Here is a 19051-nt window from a genome sequence, read left to right on the forward strand (position 1 = left end):
GAAGCAAGACTAGGTGAGTGTAAGAAGAATTTTTTGCCATTCCAGATGTGTCCCAGTAGATGGTCCTGAGGAGAGGCAGCAGAGTAGAAGCCAGGGTGGTGATGTCCATCCCCACCCTCTGACACACATCTAGGTGGCAAGGGGTTCAGGGCAGCCATGCTGAGGAGCACAAAGAGGCTGGATTTGCTCCTTAAGGACCCAGGCAGAAGTTCTCCCTCTCCCGAAGTCCATGAGGGGTGCAGGAGGTCTTCAGAGGATGGTGCATGTGCCCCTGCGCTTGATCTCAAAGGTGGCTGTCACCAGCCCCAGCTTCTGCTGGCTGTAGGGAGGGTAGCGTGGGGTGTTGAGGGCCTCCAGGCCCATGTTGCGGTGCAGGCAGCCACGCTGGTGGCTGAAGGTGTCAAAGGTGAACTTGCCATGGTACTTCCCCAGGCCACTGTTCCCTGTAACACACAGCACAGGTCCAAACTTGGTTTCCAGAGAACTTCGCTCCTGCCTGTATCAATGAAACAAGAAAGTCTCCCAAGGTCCTCCTCATTCAAATTCTCCTGCTGGTGAGCAACCAAGGCAGAGTGGAGGAGGCCTCACCTTTCCTTGGGCCTCTTCCAGCTCTACAGTGACTCATTCAGAAGGTCCAAGGACATCATTGTTGTTGGCCTATGTTTATCTATTATCTATTGAGCTGTGAGGCTCAATTTCCCTCTGTGGTACTCCACCACATCTACCCATGGCTTGGAGCCACCAGCATGGTCCCTATGGTGGTCAGCTTCTTCCTGGAAGAGGTCCAAGAGCATCATTTCTACTGCTCTGCATAAGCTTTGCTGGGTTTACAAGGCTCAGTTTCCCCCCTGTGACCTCTGTGGTGCTCCACCACATCTACCTGTGGTTAGGAGCTCCCAGCATGGTTCTTTCTACAGTCACCTTCTTCCTGGAGCTCTTAAAAATTGGAACCACGTTGACAACCACAGTTCTCCTGATTCCTGTGGTTGCAGATTGTGATTAATAGCTCTGTGACTTCACCCTCAAGCTGCTGTGGAAGCTTTGGTGAGCACCATCCCACCTCCATGACCTCAGACCCTTCTGCTGTTAAGAAATGGCTTCACCTGATCACATGAGGCGGTTTGATCTCAATCATTGCCATCAGGAGAAGGTACGGTACGAGAACCACCAAGAATTGGCCCCCGAGCCACAAGTTGCCACTTGTGATAGCCCCTGGAGAGCAGAAACTCTTCCTCTTTGCCCAGGAGGATCTCCAGGTCATCACAAGCAGGTTCTTCAGATGTTTCTGAGTGTTTTGCTGTCACTATTTAGTACCAAAAGCCTTCTCCTGAGTGAGGTTAAGGGCTCCCACCCAGCATCATGCTGTGTGCAGGAGGAACCTCATTGGCCCTAGAAGGACAGCACGTTGGATGTGCCACCAGATAAGAAGCAGACCAAAAAGAGCAGAGTTGAGGAGAGTTGAGGAGAGCAGAGTTGAGGAGCTCCTAGCTAAACTTGAGCAGGCAGGAATCCAGCCTTGGCCCCACATTCACTCATGGTACCCATAGTGCTCAGAGACACCATGGAAATCAAGTGGTACAGGTTCCCAGCACCCTGGAGAGGCACTGCATGTGGAGAGGAAGGTCTGGAGATGTTCCTGTGGTGGCCACATCCAAGATGCTCTACCTATTAAACAGGATATTTCCATGGACACATGGAACACTGTGTTTGGGATGGCAAACACAGACAGAAGAGTCCTCACACATGTTCAGCAGAAAGCCCAAGAGCTCAGTCCTGGTGCAGCGCAGCAAAGAGCTTCTGGTGGTGTCCTACCTGGTGCAGAAGGATTTCCCTACAGGTCGTGGAGCCCTCTGAACCCAGGGTGGGACCTGGGTGCCCTGTCTCCCCTGAGACCCTTCCTCAACATGGTCAGTGTGGATGAGGCAGGTTTGGTTGGGGGGTTTGGACCTACCAATGCCACCAAAGGGCAGCGAGGTCAACGTAACATGCATCAGGGTGTCATTGCCACAGAAGCCACCGCTGCTTGTCCTCTCCAGCACCTGGTTCACTACCTGGGAGGGAAGCAGAGAAGGTGGAGATGAGTCTTGCACCCTGGTCAAACATGACCCAGCTCATCCATTGTCCCTATGTTCTCAAAAGGCCCATCAGAGCAGGCACAGAATCAGAGAATTGCTGGAGTTGGAAGGGACCTCACCTACCACCTAGTTCCAACCCCCCTGCCATGGGCAGGGACACCTCCCACCAGATCAGGTTGCTCAGAGCCACATTCAGCCTGGCTGCAAAAACCTCCAGGGATGAGGCTTCCACCACCTCCCTGGGCAACCTGTTCCAGTGTCTCACCACCCTCACGGTGAAGAACTTCTTCCTAACATCCAATCTGAATCTACCCATTTCTAGTTTTGCTCCATTCCCAACCAGTCCTATCATTACCTGACACCCTAAAAAAAAAAAAAAAAAAAGTGGTGGACACAAGGTGGACACAAGGTGGGCATGTGGTGGCCAAGGTGGGCAGAAGCCCAACTGCCTTACTTGTAGAGCTAAGGAAGGAATGTGTTACACTGAGGGTGGTGAGACCTTGGCCCACGATGCCCAGAGAGGTGGGAGCTGCCCCAGCCCTGGCACCACTGCAGGTCAGGTTGTGTGGGGCTCTGAGCAACCTGCTCTGGTTGGGGCTGTCCCTGCTGACTGGACTAGATGGACCATTCAAGACCCCTTCAACCCAAGCCAGTTGATGATTCTCTGATTTCCCTCAGCCCCTTTTCCTGGCCCATGAAGCCCAGGTACCTTGCTGTCAGAGGAGAAGGCATAGATGGCCAAGGGCCTCGGCCGGGCGTTGATGAAGTCAATGGCTTCATCCATGTTGGCCACAACAACAATGGGCAGGATGGGCCCAAAGATCTCCTCCTGCATGATTGGGTCTGAGGGCAGCACGTCTGCAAGCACCGTGGGAGCTGTGGAGAGTCATGGAATTGTACCTCTGAGATCACTGAGTCCAAACATCAACCCAACACACAGAATCACCCAGGTTGGAAGAGACCTCCAAGATCAAGTCCAACCAAACACCCAACACTATCGAATCAACCAGACCATGGCACTAAGTGCCTCATCCAGCCTCTTCTTAAGCACCTCCAGGGACACCGAACCCATCACCTGCCTGGGCAGCCCATCCCAAAGGACAATCTCTCTGTCTGAAAAACTTTCTAAGCTCAAGCCTAAACTTTCCCCTGCACAGCTTGAGACTGTGTCCTCTTCTTCTGGTGCTGGTTGCCTGGGAGAAGAGACCAACCCCACCTGGCTACAACCTCCCTTCAGGTAGTTGTAGACAGCAAGAAGGTCTCCCCTGAGCCTCCTCTTCTCCAGGCTAAACAACCTCAGCTCCCTCATTCTCTCCTCACAGGGCTTTGTGCTCCAGACCCCTCCCCAGCTTTTTTGCCCTTCTCTGGACACCACCACAGCCACTAAACCATGGCTCCAAGTGCCACAGCCACCCACTACTTGAATACCTCCAGGGGTGATGACTCCACTGCCTCCCTGTGCTGCCTGTCCCAAGTTGGAATAGGGTTCTGGCAACACACCAGCCATGGAACAAACACCACTGGTCCCACAAGGCCAAGCCAAGTGCCCTCCTCACCGATGTACAGCTCCTCCTCGTCCGTCTGGCCTCCCATGGCCACCCGCCCGCTGCTCAGCAGCGCCCGGACGCGGCGGAAGTGTTTGTCCCCCACGATGCGGCCGAAATCTGGGGACTCCTGAGGGTTGGGGCCGTAAAACTCGGCGATGGCCTCCCGGAGGGCTGGCATCAGCTTCTCCTGCATCTCCAAGCTGCAGAGGACGTAGTCAGGCGCGATGCAGGTCTGGCCGGCGTTGAAGAAGCGGCCCCAGGCCAGGCGCCGAGCGGTGTTCTGCACGTGGCAGCTGTCAGACACGTAGCAGGGGTTCTTGCCCCCCAGCTCCAGCGTCACTGGTGTCAGGTGCTTGGCAGCAGCAGTCATCACCACCCTGCCCACCGAGGGGCTGCCTGGGGAGCAGCAAAACAGCAGCAGCGTGAGGGAAGAGCTCGCTGGCTGTGGTGCGCGGCTCCCCTGGGGAGCCAGAGGAAAGGCATCGAGGCACAGAGTCATGGAAGTGTTGAGGTTGGAAGAGAGCTTTGAGATCGTGGAGTCCAATCCTTCCCCCAGCACTGCCAGGGCACCACCAAACCATGGCCCTCAGCACCACATCTCCAGGGCTTTGAAATCTCTCCAGGGATGGGGACTCCACCAGTGCCCTGGGCAGCCTGGGCCAGGTCTTGACAACCCTTTCCATAAAAAAATTGTTCCTCATGTCCAACCTAAACCTCCCCTGGGGCATCTTGAGGCTGTTTCTTCTTGTCCTGTTGCTTGTTTCTTGGGAGAAGAGACCAAGCCTCAGCTGGCTCCAGCCTCCTTGCAGGGAGTTGCAGAGAGCCAGAAGGTCTCCCCTCAGCCTCCTTTTCTCCAGGCACAACAACCCCAGCTCCCTCAGCTGCTCCTCACCATTCCTGTTCTCCAGACCCTGCCCCACCTTTGTCCTTCGTGGAGTGAGGAGCCCAAAACTGACCACAGGATTGCAGGTGTGACCTCAGCAGTGCCCACTCCAGAGGGACAATCCCTGCCCTGCTCCTGCTGGCCACACTCTTGCTGACCCAGGCCAGGATGCTGGTGGCCTTCTTGGCCACCTGGGCACCCCCTGGCTCACCTGCAGCTGCTTTCACCAACCCTCTGCCAGGTCCTTTTCCACCAGGCAGTTTCCAGCCACTCTGCCCCCAGCCTGGAAGCATTCATAGGGTTATTGTGACCCAGGTGCACAACCTAGCACTTAGCCTTAGTGAACCTCACAGTCCCACCAGACCCTCAGGCACACACACCCTGGGTTCTCCAACAGATGCCAAACACAAGCCCTGCCCTCTTGGAGCACAGGGATGGAGTCCTGCTGGCAGGCTGCCCACCAATTCATGGTGATGGAGTAGATGTCCCTCTTCCTTCTTGCACAAACCCCAGGTAGGGCTCTGCTTTTAAACCTCAGGACCTACCAGTGAAGAAGATGAAGTCAAACTTGTTCTCCAGCAGTCTGGTGGTCTCCTGCACACCACCTGTCACCACAGCATAGCAGTCCTGTGACAAAAGAAGAGTCCACATGTCAACTTCTGTCTCTGCTCCCACCAAGAGCATCCTGGACTGCTGGGTGTCTGGACATGGGCTGAGTGTGAAGGAAGAAAGGATGGAAGCATCCCACTCAGGGATAGTGTGGTGAAGGCAGGGCTGGGACAAGGACAAGGACAGGAATTGCTTCTTACATTGTCCAAGTAGCAGCTCAGTGATTCAGCCACAAGCCTCTCAGTGCTCTTGCTTATCTCAGAGGGTTTGATAATGACACAGTTACCTGCAGGGGACACCAACAGGACATCAGAACAGTGACACGGTGACAACCAGCTCTTCTGGCACCCCAGCGAGGGGACAAGGTGCCCTCACTGATGCCTGGCATTGCCCAGGGGTTGGGTTTGGCTCACCAGCAGCGATGGCCCCAATGAGGGGCACCAGCAGGAGGTGGATGGGGTAGTTCCAGGGCCCAATGATGAGCACCACCCCATAGGGGTCCTTGCGGATGAAGGCTGAGTCCAGCCGGGTCACCTGCAGGACACCCACCACGTCAGGTCATTGCAGGACAGCTCCAAACCTCCACCATCATCCCACCAAGCTCTGCATGGCAGGTGGATCCTTCCCCCTTTCCCCCATCCTCTCCCTCATCTTCCTCCTTACCAGATTCTTGTCCACATGCTCATCCTTCATCCACTGGCCCAAGTTGTTCAGGGTCTGGTGGAGCTCGTTCTTGCAGAGGAGGATCTCGCTGAAGAAGGCCTCAAAGCATGGCTGGGGACAGACATCACATGTAAGAATGATCCCAAAACCAACCCATCTCCTGCAGGACACATTTCCCCCCTCTTCTTGAAGTAGAAGATCAAGTTGCTCCAGGGGAGGTTTAAGTTGGACATGAAGAACAATTTGTTGCCCTTGAGGATTGTCAAGGCCTGGCCCAGGCTGCTCAAGGCAGTGGTGGAGTCCCCATCTCTAGAGAGGGTTCAAAGCCATGGAGATGTGGTGCTGAGGGCCATGGCCTAGTAGTGCCCTGGTAGTGCTGGGTTAAGGGTTGGACTCCATGACCTCCAAAGTCTTCTCCAACCAAAGGCATCCTGTGATTCAATGATTCCATGAAGAACCACATCTTCACCACATTGAACATCTTCACCCTATTTGACCTTTCTGAGCTCAGCATCTGTAAGCTTCACACCTGGCCACAGAGCCCCAAGCCACAGGGGGACCAAGCAGTATCCCCTGAGCTCCAGGAGCTAGAAGAAAAAAGCTGCTACTGGTGTCAAACCACCACCTGTGATGGGACAGTGCCCCTGTACTGATGTGTGTCCAACCACCTGGACACACAAGCTGGAAGCAAAGCCCTGAGCTCCGTCCCAAAGTTGAACTCAAGACCTTGCTTTGTTCAAGGAGAGGCAGGAAAAAGTGCAACCAGTTGATGAAACACCACTGCCACAGGACTCTTCTTGCAGGAGAAATAGGAAGACACAAGAAGATAACTCAGAGAGAACTCTGTGCTCAACACCTGGAGCACATCAAGGTGCCCAAGAGGAGACCATCATGCCCAGAGGGCTCAGTAAAGGCCTTCCATCACCCTGGAGAGCAGGAGGAGCAAAGCTCCGCAAGATGAAGCTGTTGCTATCCACCACAACATCCTTTGGTCTTCTCCAACCTAAAAGCATCTCCAGGTGGGAGCCTTCCTCCATCACTCCTCCAAAACACCTCTTCAGGGGTTGAAAGGTTGGTTACTGACTCCCAGGCTCCACAATCAGGCCCTGTTCAAGAGACCTTCAGGTCCCCGACACCACTCAAGCATCCTGCCAGGAGACTGAGCTGCTCCTGGACCTGAGGGCTCATCACTTTGGATGTCCTGATGAAGCAACAGAGACCTTCAGGTCCCCAACACCACTCAAGCATCCTGCCAGGAGGCTTGAGCTGCTCCTGGACCTGAGGGCTCATCACTTCGGATGTCCTGATGAAGCAGTGGGGCTGCTCTTGGCCCCAGCTGAGAATTGCATCACCAGGAGGATGAGGAAATTGCTGGTGCAGATGGACCATTAAGGGTTTAGATGGGACACGAAGGTTGTGAGATGAGACATTAAGTCTGAAGTCATCCAGGGGCCTTCATTCATCAGCAGAGAGAAACTGGGAGCCATGGAGGTGAGTTCCCACCTCAGATACGTAAGGCCAGATGAATTGTCCACCTAACTATGAAGGCCTGGCTGCATAACAAGCCTATTACTGGACAACTGGCTCTAATTACCCCCAATTAGCAGAGATGAAGGACGCACCTTGAACACTGATGCCTATCAACCTTGCCTGAAGAAGACTCCCACCTCAAACAAACAAGGCAATTAGAAGCCTTGGGAGATGTCAGGATGTTAAAAGTCATATCTGAGGGAATGAGCTGCTGTGGTGAGACACACAAAGATACAAATCACATGGTGGGGTTGGAAGGGAGCTCTGGAGATCAGCCAGTCCAAGCCCCCTGCTCCAGCAGGGCACCCACAGCAGCTTGCCCAGCAGCACAATGCCCAGGGGGGGTTGGAAGCTCTCCACACAAGGACACTCCACAACCTCTCTGGCCAGCCTGCTCCAGGCCTCCAGCACCCTCACACCAAACAACTTTCTCCTCAGCTTCACCTGCAACCTCCTGGCTTCCACTTTGTGCCCTCTGCCCCTTGGCCTGGCCCTGGGCACCACTCAGCAGAGTCTGGCCCCAGCCTCTTGCCCCCCACAGCTCCTTTAGGTCTTGCTGAGCATTGCTCAGCTCCCCTCTGGGGCTGCTCTTCTGCAGGCTCACCAGCCCCAGGGCTCTCAGCCTTTGCTGCTCACAGAGCTGCTCCAGGCCCCTCAGCATCTCCAGAGCCTCCCCTGGACTCCCTCCAGCAGTTCCCAGTCTCTCCTGAACTGGGGAGCCCAGAACTGGACCCAGGACTCCAGCTGTGGCCTCACCAGGGCAGAGAAGAGGGGGAAGAAAGCCTCTCTCAACCGTGGCCACACTCTTCTTCATGCCCCCAGGACACCATTGGCCTTCTTGGCCACAGGGGCACATTGCTGGCTCATGAGCAGCTTTGTTGCCCATCAGCACTCCCAGGTCCTTCTCCACACAGATGCTTCCCAGCAGGTCACCCCTCCCCTGTACTGCTGCAGGAGGTTGTTCCTCCCCAGGTGCAGGACCCTCCACTTGCCCTGGTTGAACTCCATGAGGTTTCCCTCCCCCACCTCTCCAGTCTCACTCAGTGGCAGCAGAACCTGATGTGTGCCAGCCACTCCTCCCAGTTCTGTACCATCACCAAAATGGCTCAGGGCCCACTCTTGTCCTTAACTGCCACCACCACCAGTTAAGACCAGTTCTGCTGTGCTGGACACTCTGAGAACATTTTCAAAGGCACATCATAAGGGGTAAAAGGAGAGAAGAAGGGGCCTGAAGCAGCTGGGTGGAAAAGATGAGAGCTGAGGCTGCTAGACCCAGCCACAATGGGGATGCTCCCACTTCCTCAGCAGACCAGTAATACCCAGAGCCATGTCCATTTCCCTGCTCATCACTGTGACAGCCAAACCAGTCCCTGCCAGACTGGTGAGCCACCCTGAGCAGCACCCAAGAAGAATGTGCAAGCCCTGCATGTTGCTTAACATCAGTAAATCCCAGATGGAACAGAGGAGAACCCCAGGACATCACCCTCAGAAACCACCAGCTGTGGGGTGGAAGCAGAGGGTAAAGCTCAGTAACATCAAGGTGCCCACCATGCTTTGGCCAACAGGAGCTTTGCCCAGTTTAAAGGCACTGGGAATGGGGTTAGTGGCATCCAGCCTGCCCAGCAGCATGGACCCAGCACCTATAGCTGCTCCACACCAGCCCTGGAGCACCTCAAGTGGGATGCAGGACCCCAATGAGGAGACCCCCAACATGGAGACAGGACCCAAGCAAAGGGGTACAAAAAGTCTCCAAAGATGTGACCTTGGTAGTCAGCACCTGTGCCCCTCTCACCTTGCCCATGTCTGAGGCAGTGGCCTCCAGGATCTCCTCCTTCTTGTCATCCAGGAAGCGTTCCAGGGCCTCCAGCTGGGCCACACGATACTCCATGGGCCGTGTCCTCCCCGAGAGCCAGCTTGTCCTCAGGTGGCTCACCAGCCCAGCATAGGGGTGCCCACTGGGGGCACAGGGCTGTCAGAGGGACCCTTGCCCCATCCCAGCTTCCCACCCTCCCTGGGAGGAGCAACATATCCCACCCCAGCTCTGTGTCCCACCCCGGCCCAGCATCAAATTGGAGCTTCCCATATTCCCTGGGGAGAGAGCAGGGAGCCCACACACCTGAGCTGGGTTCAAGTTGGGTGCTCCCAGCCTGAGCTGGAACCAAGAGCTCCTGGTGCCCACCAACACAGCACCATCCCCCAAAATCCCTTGTTCCCTCCCCCTCAGGCCCATGACCCCAGTCTTGTCCCCCAACACCCCTCAGCAGCACCAACCCAAGGACCTTGGCACTGCCATCTCACCCTCTGCCCACCTCCCTCACCCCAAGCCTCTCCATCTCCCTTCTGCCCCCACCCCAGGTCCCCAGCCCCTCACTCTCACCATACAGGAGTGCAGACAGGTCCCTTCCCACTGCTCCCGGTGGCACTCCCGGTGGCATAGCACTGTGGGTGCTGCCCAGGAGGCTCAAAGGACTGCTGCATGCTGAACTGTGACATGGAGCTGCTGGAGTCCACCATGGCAAGTGTGGGGGCCCTGGGGAGAGACACAGCATTGGTTACAGCAGGGCTGGCTGGAAGTGCCAGAGATGCCACCTCCATCCCAAGAGCCACCCTGCAGGTGCCCTGAGCTGTCTCCGGTGCCCCTGGCAGCTTTGGAGGTGGCTTTGTTGCTCAGGGCTGTGCTGGCTGGGGGGTGACTCAGCCCTGTGTGGCTGCCAGAGGCCCTGCTCAACCCTGGCCAGGGATGTTTGGGATTCCCAGGCTCTTCCCATGCTCTGGGATAGCCACCAGCCTCTAGCCATGGACATGCTTGGGTTGCTTGGTCACCTCATGGGGACCTCAGGGATCCCAGAGTGGGGCAGGATGCCAGGTTGACCCATGGGGATACCCGAAGACCCTGCTGTGGGGCAGGGTCTCCAGAAGGTGCATGGAGATACCCGAGGACCCAGGTGTGGTGGAGCATCCTGGGCTGACCCATGGGATCTCCAAGGGTCCTGGAGTAGGCTAGGATCCTGGGTTGTCCCACTGGATCCCCAAGGACCCAGCTGTGGGGCAGCATCCCAGGCTGACCCAGGAATCCCCAAGCATCCAGCTGTGGGGCAGCATCCCAGGCTGACCCATCAGATCCCCAAGGATCCAGGTGTGGGGCAGGATCTTCAGATGACCCATCAGATCCCCAGGGACCCCTTCCCCTCTCCGCACCCACTCTTCCTCAAGGGAACCCACCCAGCACCCCACAGCCTCCACCTGTGAAGGCAAGCCCAGCCACAGGGCCAGGCTCAGGACCAGTCCCCAGAGGTCCCTACCTGGGGGGTTCTGAGTGGTGGCCAAAGGAGCAGAAGGCCAGGCTGGTGCTGCTGAGGCTCAGGGGCTCCTCCTAAATGTTGTGGGGCTGGTGGCTGAGCCCCATGGCCGGGGGTGGGCAGGATTATGCCCCGCCTCCATGGGGCTGGCAGTTGGGATGGGACTTCCCCCAAGGAGAACCACCCACAGCCACCAAACCAGCACCATGGACTCATGGGGACACCAAAGACACCCCTCAGCCTGCTCCTCCTGACCACCCTGATCCATGGAGACCCCCCTGAGACCCCTTAACCTGCTCCTCCTGACCACCCTGACCCATGGAGACCCCCCTGAGACCCCTTAACCTGCTCCTCCTGACCACCCTGACCCATGGAGACCCCCCTGAGACCCCTTAACCTGCTCCTCCTGACCACCCTGACCCATGGAGACCCCCCTGAGACCCCTTAACCTGCTCCTCCTGACCACCCTGACCCATGGAGACCCCCCTGAGACCCCTTAACCTGCTCCTCCTGACCACCCTGACCCATGGAGACCCCCCTGAGACCCCTTAACCTGCTCCTCCTGACCACCCTGACCCATGGAGACCCCCCTGAGACCCCTTAACCTGCTCCTCCTGACCACCCTGATCCATGGAGACCCCCCTGAGACCCCTTAACCTGCTCCTCCTGACCACCCTGACCCATGGAGACCCCCCTGAGACCCCTTAACCTGCTCCTCCTGACCCCCCTGAGACCCCTTAACCTGCTCCTCCTGACCACCCTGATCCATGGAGACCCCCCTGAGACCCCTTAACCTGCTCCTCCTGACCACCCTGATCCATGGAGACCCCCCTGAGACCCCTTAACCTGCTCCTCCTGACCACCCTGATCCATGGAGACCCCCCTGAGACCCCTTAACCTGCTCCTCAGGGCCACCCTGACCCACAGGGGCCCCACAGATCCCCTGCCTTGTCCATACGGCTGAGGCCTCAAGCTCACCCCACGCCCAGCCTTGGCCACCAGCTCTCCACCCACCCAAATTACTGCTCTTTCCCAACAGGAAGGGCCATGGCCCTGCCCCACACCCCATCCTGGGCACCCACAGCAGCCCCCCTAGGGGAGGGGGAACGGTTTTGCCCTGCCGAGCACCGCCCCAAACTGGCACCCGTGATGCCCAGGGCAACCCCAGGAGTCAGCCCTGGCCTTAAGGGGGGCACAGCTGTCCCCACACAGCCCCTGTTGCCATGGCAGATGCCACATGTCCCTCCCCTGCCACGGATCAGGACACAGAGTGGGCTCGTTGGGGGGGGTACTGGTGTCCCCCACCCCAATCTGGGGACACAGCTGGAGAGAGCATCCCCCCCACAGGCCCTGTGGGAAAACTGGGAGCCCAGCTCCCCATTTGTGTCATTGGGCTGGAAGTGCCTGCAGACCTGGGGGGGGATATTTGGGGGGGGCCCAAATCTGCCCTGGGGGTGGTTACATCCCCAGCCTGCCCTCGCCAACCCCCATGGCTCAGGTTTGGGGTACAAATCAGCACCCCCAAGAAGGGCCCTTTGCCCCCCCCGGGGTGACTCCTCTTTACCTTCCCCAGGGTGAGGTGGGACCCTGGGGCCACATTCTGTGTGCCACTGCCACGTCCCTTGGCTGTCCCCTACCATGTCTCCCCCTGCAACCCCAGGGGCTCAGCACCCTCCCGACATGGTGCTGCCTGCAGCTCAAGAATCCTGCTGGGCTGGATCCTGCCTCAGCTCCTTGTGACCTCAGGTTTCACCCTCCCCACCCTACCCTGGGGCACCAGCACCCCAGTATCAGCACCATATGCTCCTAGCACCTTCCTGACCCCTCCACCAGGGTTTTGGGTTCCTGCCACCCCCTCCCCAGACCAGTCCCACTCCCCCCTTCCATCACCCAGGTCCAGGAAAAGGAAGTGAGAGCGGCAGGCAACCGGCACCACGGGGCACCCATTACAGGGCCTGGTGGGAGCACTGGAGGGACTGGGAGGGACTGGGGTGCTGGGGCGGGAGTGGGTGAGTGGCCAGGGGTGGGAATTGTGCAAGAGGGGATCAGGGTGCTGCTCAGGATGAGTGCTGGGGAGGCAGGGGTGTCTGGGTGCTGTGCAGTTTGGGGTGACATATGGGTGCTGTGCAGCGGGGGTGAGGGTGCTGTGCAGTTTTGGGGTGACATATGGGTGCTGTGCAGCGGGGGGTGATGGTGCTGTGCAGTTTGGGGTGGCACGAGTGCTGTGCAGGGGGTTCAGGATGATGTGCAAGATGGGTGCTAGGTGGGGGACAGACATGGGGGCTGTGCAGGTTTGGGGGCTGCGCAGGAGGGGTTTAGGGTGCTGTGCAGTTTGGGGCGACAGGGGTGCTGTGCAGCGGGGTCAGGGGGCTGGGTAGGGGGGCTCCTGCGGCCGGGGGGGGGGGCAGGAGCGGTCCCTTTAACCACCCCCGTCCCGCCCCGTCCGAAAGAGGAAGCGGCACCGCCCCGCCCCCAGCGGCGCCGGGACCGGGGCCCAGGGGCTGGGGGGGTGCTGAGCACCAGGGGTGCAAGCTGCTGGGGACAGGGGTGCACAGCACAAGGATGCAAGGTGCTGAGGGTGCAGGGTATGGGTGCGGGGTCTGGAGATGCTGGGTGCAGGGCACATGGGTGCAGCTTTGGGGGCGTACAAAACACATGGGTGCGGGGTCTGGGGTGCTGGGTGTAGGGCACAAAGGTGCTGAGGGTGTAGGGTATGGGTGCAGGTTTTGGGGGTGCTGGACTCCAGTGTGCAGAGTTTGGGGGTACCGGATCCCAGGGTGGAAGGTCTGGGGGTGCTGGGTCACTGGGTGCAGGTCTGGGGGGTACAAGACACAGGGGTGCAGGGTCTGGGGGGCACAAGACACGAGGGTGCAGGGTCTGGGGGGCACAAGACACGAGGGTGCAGGGTCTGGGGGGCACAAGACACGAGGGTGCAGGTCTGGGGGGGTACAAGACACGAGGGTGCAGGTCTGGGGGGGTACAAGACACGAGGGTGCAGGGTCGGGGGGTACAAGACACGAGGGTGCAGGGTCGGGGGGTACAAGACACGAGGGTGCAGGGTCCGGGGGGTACAAGACACGAGGGTGCAGGTCTGGGGGGTACAAGACACGAGGGTGCAGGTCTGGGGGGTACAAGACACGAGGGTGCAGGGTCCGGGGGGTACAAGACACGAGGGTGCAGGGTCCGGGGGGTACAAGACACGAGGGTGCAGGGTCTGGGGGCACAAGACACGAGGGTGCAGGGTCTGGGGGGTACAAGACACGAGGGTGCAGGGTCTGGGGGGGTACAAGACACGAGGGTGCAGGGTCTGGGGGGGTACAAGACACGAGGGTGCAGGGTCTGGGGGGCACAAGACACGAGGGTGCAGGGTCTGGGGGGGTACAAGACACGAGGGTGCAGGGTCGGGGGGGCACAAGACACGAGGGTGCAGGGTCCGGGGGGTACAAGACACGAGGGTGCAGGGTCCGGGGGGTACAAGACACGAGGTGCAGGGTCCGGGGGGCACAAGACACGAGGTGCAGGGTCTGGGGGCACAAGACACGAGGGTGCAGGGTCCGGGGGGTACAAGACACGAGGGTGCAGGGTCTGGGGGGTACAAGACACGAGGGTGCAGGGTCCGGGGGGTACAAGACACGAGGGTGCAGGGTCTGGGGGGGTACAAGACACGAGGGTGCAGGGTCTGGAGGGTACAAGACACGAGGGTGCAGGGTCTGGGGGGGTACAAGACACGAGGGTGCAGGGTCTGGGGGGTCACAAGACACGAGGGTGCAGGGTCTGGAGGGTACAAGACACGAGGGTGCAGGGTCTGGGGGGTACAAGACACGAGGGTGCAGGGTCTGGAGGGTACAAGACACGAGGGTGCAGGGTCTGGGGGGCACAAGACACGAGGGTGCAGGGTCTGGAGGGTACAAGACACGAGGGTGCAGGGTCTGGGGGGGTACAAGACACAAGGGTGCAGGGTCTGGGGGGCACAAGACACGAGGGTGCAGGGTCTGGGGGGCACAAGACACAAGGGTGCAGGGTCTGGGGGGTACAAGACACATGGGTGCAGGGTCTGGGGGGCACAAGACACATGGGTGCAGGGTCTGGGGATGCTGGGCCCATGGGTGCAGGACTTGGGGGCACCACCATGATCTCCCCACCCCTGACACCACCCAGCCCCCTCTTCAGAGGCCACAATGGAGAAGGACCTCAACTGCTACCAGGACGCAGCCAAGCCAGTGGCCGGTAACAGGTTGGGCGCTGAGGGGCCAGAGGCACAGGTGAGGCCTGGGGTGGTGCTCACCCATGGGTGCTGGCTGGGTGCTCTATCCCCAGGGCTCACAGCAGGGCTTGGGCTGGGGGGGTTCCCCCCCACAGCTGGACGATTTTGTGGGTGCTCCCCCCGACTACAACGAGGAGGAGGAGGAGCAGAAGTATTTCCGCCGCAAGCGCCTGGGGGTGGTGAAGAACGTGGTGGCTGCCAGCCTGGCCCTCACCCTCACCTATGCTGTCTACCTGGGTATGGCCCTGCTCCCCCTGGGGACCACCTCCCCGTGCCTTCGGGGGGAAGCTCGAGGGTGAAGGGGCTGACAACCTGGGCCTCCTCCACCCCCAAAAAGGCCTCCTGCAGATGCAGCTGATCCTCCACTACGACGAGACTTACCGGGAGGTGAAGTACAGCAACATCCAACTGGAGGACATCGACCGCAAGGTCCTGATGGGCATCAACGTCACCCCGGTGGTGGCACTGCTCTACACACCCGTCCTCATCCGGTAGGACCTCACCATCACTTCTCCTCACCCCTGGGCACGCTGGGGCTGCTTGCTGACGCCTTCTCCACCTCCTCATGGCAGGTTCTTGGGCACCAAGTGGGCCATGTTCCTGGCAGTTGGCATCTACGCCCTCTTCGTCTCCAGCAACTACTGGGAGCGCTACTACACGCTGGTGCCCTCCGCCGTGGCCATCGGGGTGGCCATCGTGCCGCTCTGGGCTTCCACGGGGAACTACATCACGAGGTAAGCAGCTTTTGGGGGGGGAGGGAGGGGGCTGGGGAGGTGGTCTGGGTGGTCAGAGGGGGTGGCCAACTGAGGCAGCATGCCCCCTTAGGATGGCGCAGAAGTACTACGAGTACACCAGCTACAAAGAGGAGTACATCCAGGAGCAGGAGCGAGCACCGCGAGGTGCCTTCAACACCTACATCATCATCTTCCAGACTGTCTTCTATGCCTGCTTCCATGTGAGAGATGGTGGTGGGGCACGGTATGGGCATGGGGGTGAGGGCACAACTGGTATTCTAAAGCTGCCCCCCAAACCTTGGTTCTCAATCTTGTAGCTGAGCTTCGTCTGTGCGCAGATGCCCATGCTCTTCTTCCTCAACAACTACCTCTACCACCACAACCACACACTCGCTGGGGTCAAGCACTGCGGTGAGACAGTGGGACGTGAGGGGACAGCGTGGCATGAGGAGTGCTGGGAGGGAGTCAGGGTGCTGTTTAGAATCAGAGAATTGTTAGTGTTGGAAGGGACCTCAAGGCTCAGCCAGTTCCAACCCCCCTGCCATGGGCAGGGACACCTCACACCAGATCCAGTTGCTCAGAGCCACATCCAGCCTGGCTGCAAAAACCTCCAGGGATGAGGCTTCCACCACCTCCCTGGGCAACCTGTGCCAGTCTCTCACCACCCTCATGGGGAAGAATTTCTTCCTAACATCCAATCTGAATCTCCCCATTTCTAGTTTTGCTCCATTCCCCCCAGTCCTGTCATGACCTGACACCCTGAAAAGTCCCTCCCCAGCTTTCTTGTAGCCCCCTTCAGATACTGGAAGGCCACAAGAAGGTCTCCTTGGAGCCTTCTCCTCTCCAGACTGAACTACCCCAGCTCTCTCAGCCTGTCTTCATAGGAGAGAAGCTTAGGTTGGGGTTAGGGTATTGAGGATGGGCATAGGTGGCAGCAGGTCAGGACTGGTACTTAGGTGGGGGGCTGCAGGAACCTGCGGGAGCAGTGACCCAGACCATGCTCCCTTAGTTTGGCACTGAGGTGTGGCCTGTCCCCTGGGCAGGTACCCTGAGCCACGGCACCTTAGCTGGCCTCAACAAGACAGTTCTTCAGAGCCTTCCTCGCAGCGTCAACCTCATCATCGTGGAGAGCGCCTTGATGGCAGCTGCCTTCCTCGCCATGCTGCTGGTGAGGGCTCCGGTGGCTGGGCTGGGGATGGCCGGGGATGAGCTGGGGATGGCCGGGGATGAGCTGGGACAAACCGCTGGTGCCTCCCTGACCGGTGGTCTCCGCGGCACGGGCAGGTGCTGGTGCTGTGTGGCTCAGCCTATCGACCCACGGAGGAGATCGACCTGCGCAGCATCGGCTGGGGGAACATCTTCCAGCTGCCCTTCAAGCACATGAGAGACTATCGCCTGCGCCACCTCCTCCCCTTCTTCATCTACAGCGGCTTCGAGGTGCTCTTCGCCTGCACCGGCTTCACCTTGGTAAGGGGATGCTGCTACTGGGGGTGACAGAGGAGGGACAACTCTACTCTGCTCTCCTCCCCCCCTCTACTCTGCCCTGGTGAGATGTCACCTGGAATACTGCATCCAGTCTAGGGCTCCCCAGTTCAGGAGGGACAGGGATCTGCTGAGAGAGTCCAAGGGAGGGCTGTGAGGATGCTGAAGGGACTGGAGCACTGCCCTGGGAGGAGAGGCTGAGAGCCCTGGGGATGTTCAGTCTGGAGAAGAGAAGGCTGAGAGGGGATCTGATCAATGTCTATCAATAGCTGAGGGCTGGGGGTCAGGAGGCAGGGGACAGGCTCTGCTCACTTGCACCCTGTGCTAGGACAAGGGGCAATGGAGAGAAACTCCAGCACAGGAGGTTCCACCTCCACATGAGGAGGAACTTCCTCCCTGTGAGGGTCACAGAGCACTGGAACAGGCTGCCCAGAGAGGTTGTGGAGTCTCCTTCTCTGGAGACTTTCCAGCCCCATCTGGATGTGTTCCTGTGTGACCTGTGCTGGATTCTATGGTCCTGCTCTGGCAGGGGGGTTGGACTCGACGATCTCTGGGACGTCCCTTCCAACCCCTATGATCCTATGAACCCAGCTGGGTGACCCCAAGCTTGTCCTCACCACAGAACTACGGGGTGTGTGTCCTGGGGCTGGAGAAGTTGGCAGATCTCCTCATGGCCTACGGCTTCTCGGCTTCGGTGTGCTCCAGCCTGGCACTCTGCACCCTGCGCCTGCGCCGGCAGGTCCCACTGCTGGCTGGTGGCCTTGTCCACACTGCCCTCCTGGTGACCCTCTTCTGCTGGGCACCTGAACCCCAGCACCTCCTCCAGGCACCTCTGCTCTACACCATCGCCGTGCTCTGGGGCATGGGCAGTGCCCTCAACAAGACGGGCATCAGCAGTGAGTCCTCAAAAATTGCCTCTTGGCACGGCCTCATTGTTTCCAGCTCCTCTCCTTGTGTCCCCTGTCACAGCCAGGTTGGATCCAGCTCCTCTCCTCACATCCCCTGGCATGACCATGTTGTTCCCTCATGTCCCTTGGAATGGCCAGGTTTTCCCCTGCTCCTTTTCCCATGGCCAGATTGTCCCCAACTCCTCTCCTCATGCCCCCTAGCACAGCCAGGTTGTCCTCAGCTCCTCAGCCAGACTGCCCCCAGCTCTTCTCCTCACATCTGCTGGCATAGCCAGATTGTCCCCTTGCATCCCCTGGTACAGCCAGGTTGTCCCCAGCTCTTTTCCTCATGTCCCCTAGCATAGCCAGGTTGTTCCCAGCTCCCTCCCCTCCTGTCTGCTGGCACCACAACCTGGTGGTCCCCAGCTCCTTGGCCCCACTGATGAGGGGGACAGACCCACAGCAGCTGCATCCTGCTGCCAGCGCCCTGAGAGGGGATGTGAGCACACAAGGGCCACACTGACAGCCGCTCTCTTCCACCCCAGTCCTCCTGGGCATGCTGTATGAGGACAAGGAGCGCCAAGACTTCATCTTCACCATCTACCACTGGTGGCAAGCTGTGGCCATCTTCACCGTCTACCTGTGGTCGGGGCTCCCCATGAAGGTGAGCGGCGGCTGTCCCCTCCACCTCCTCGAGGTGCTTCCACCCCCAGGCCGCAGCGTCACACCCCACCTGCTGCCACCCCTTCACCCAGGCCAAGCTCTCCATCATGCTGCTGACGCTGTGGGTGGCAGCGGGGTCCTACCTGCGGATGGAGCACAAGCTGGGGCAGCACGTGGCCTACCGCCTGCCCCGCATCCCTCGCCCGCACCACACCATGCGTGGCTACCGCTACGTGGAGGAGGACAACTCGGACGAGCCCGGCTCGGAGGGTGAGGAAGCTGCCAACGGTGATGATCGACACCCAGCCGCCAGCAGGGACAAGCTGCCAAACGATGACGAGGAACATCTGGATTAGAGACGTTTTTGTCCCGTCCCACTGCTGCGGAGGGCTCTCCTCGCTCTGTGAGCCCGAGG

The 19051-nt window shown here is 59.1% G+C and overlaps 2 protein-coding genes across 2 annotated transcripts; one reads left to right on the forward strand and one right to left on the reverse strand.

The window, feature by feature from the left end:
* Window positions 1–249: 249 nt before the first annotated feature.
* LOC128973930 (aldehyde dehydrogenase family 3 member B1-like) lies at window positions 250–10748 on the reverse strand. Its single transcript, XM_054390428.1, is given in 12 exon segments — window positions 250–443; window positions 1952–2051; window positions 2785–2951; window positions 3632–4018; window positions 5051–5132; window positions 5315–5400; window positions 5528–5648; window positions 5778–5888; window positions 9100–9318; window positions 9690–9837; window positions 10131–10200; window positions 10676–10748. Coding segments are annotated over 12 exon segments (1758 nt in total).
* A 2399-nt stretch (window positions 10749–13147) lies between these two features.
* On the forward strand, window positions 13148–18992 carry UNC93B1 (unc-93 homolog B1, TLR signaling regulator). The gene is made up of 12 exons (XM_054390429.1): window positions 13148–13175; window positions 14765–14868; window positions 14966–15107; window positions 15208–15361; window positions 15443–15604; window positions 15696–15825; window positions 15922–16015; window positions 16648–16772; window positions 16889–17071; window positions 17709–17982; window positions 18519–18637; window positions 18729–18992. Exons 1-12 carry the CDS (start codon window positions 13169–13171, stop codon window positions 18990–18992), a joined length of 1758 nt encoding a protein of 585 aa, XP_054246404.1. The 5' UTR covers window positions 13148–13168.
* The last annotated feature ends 59 nt before the right edge of the window (window positions 18993–19051 follow it).

Source organism: Indicator indicator, chromosome 21 (genome assembly GCF_027791375.1).
Source record: "Indicator indicator isolate 239-I01 chromosome 21, UM_Iind_1.1, whole genome shotgun sequence".
In the NCBI taxonomy this organism is placed as follows: Eukaryota; Metazoa; Chordata; class Aves; order Piciformes; family Indicatoridae; genus Indicator; species Indicator indicator.

Excerpts from the sequence above, each read along its gene's own strand:
- UNC93B1 (XM_054390429.1), top strand. Across the intron at positions 14,869-14,965 it reads CTGAGGGGCCAGAGGCACAG|CTGGACGATTTTGTGGGTGC; the intron begins GTGAGGCCTGGG and ends TCCCCCCCACAG. Across the intron at positions 16,773-16,888 it reads CCTTCCTCGCCATGCTGCTG|GTGCTGGTGCTGTGTGGCTC; the intron begins GTGAGGGCTCCG and ends CGGCACGGGCAG.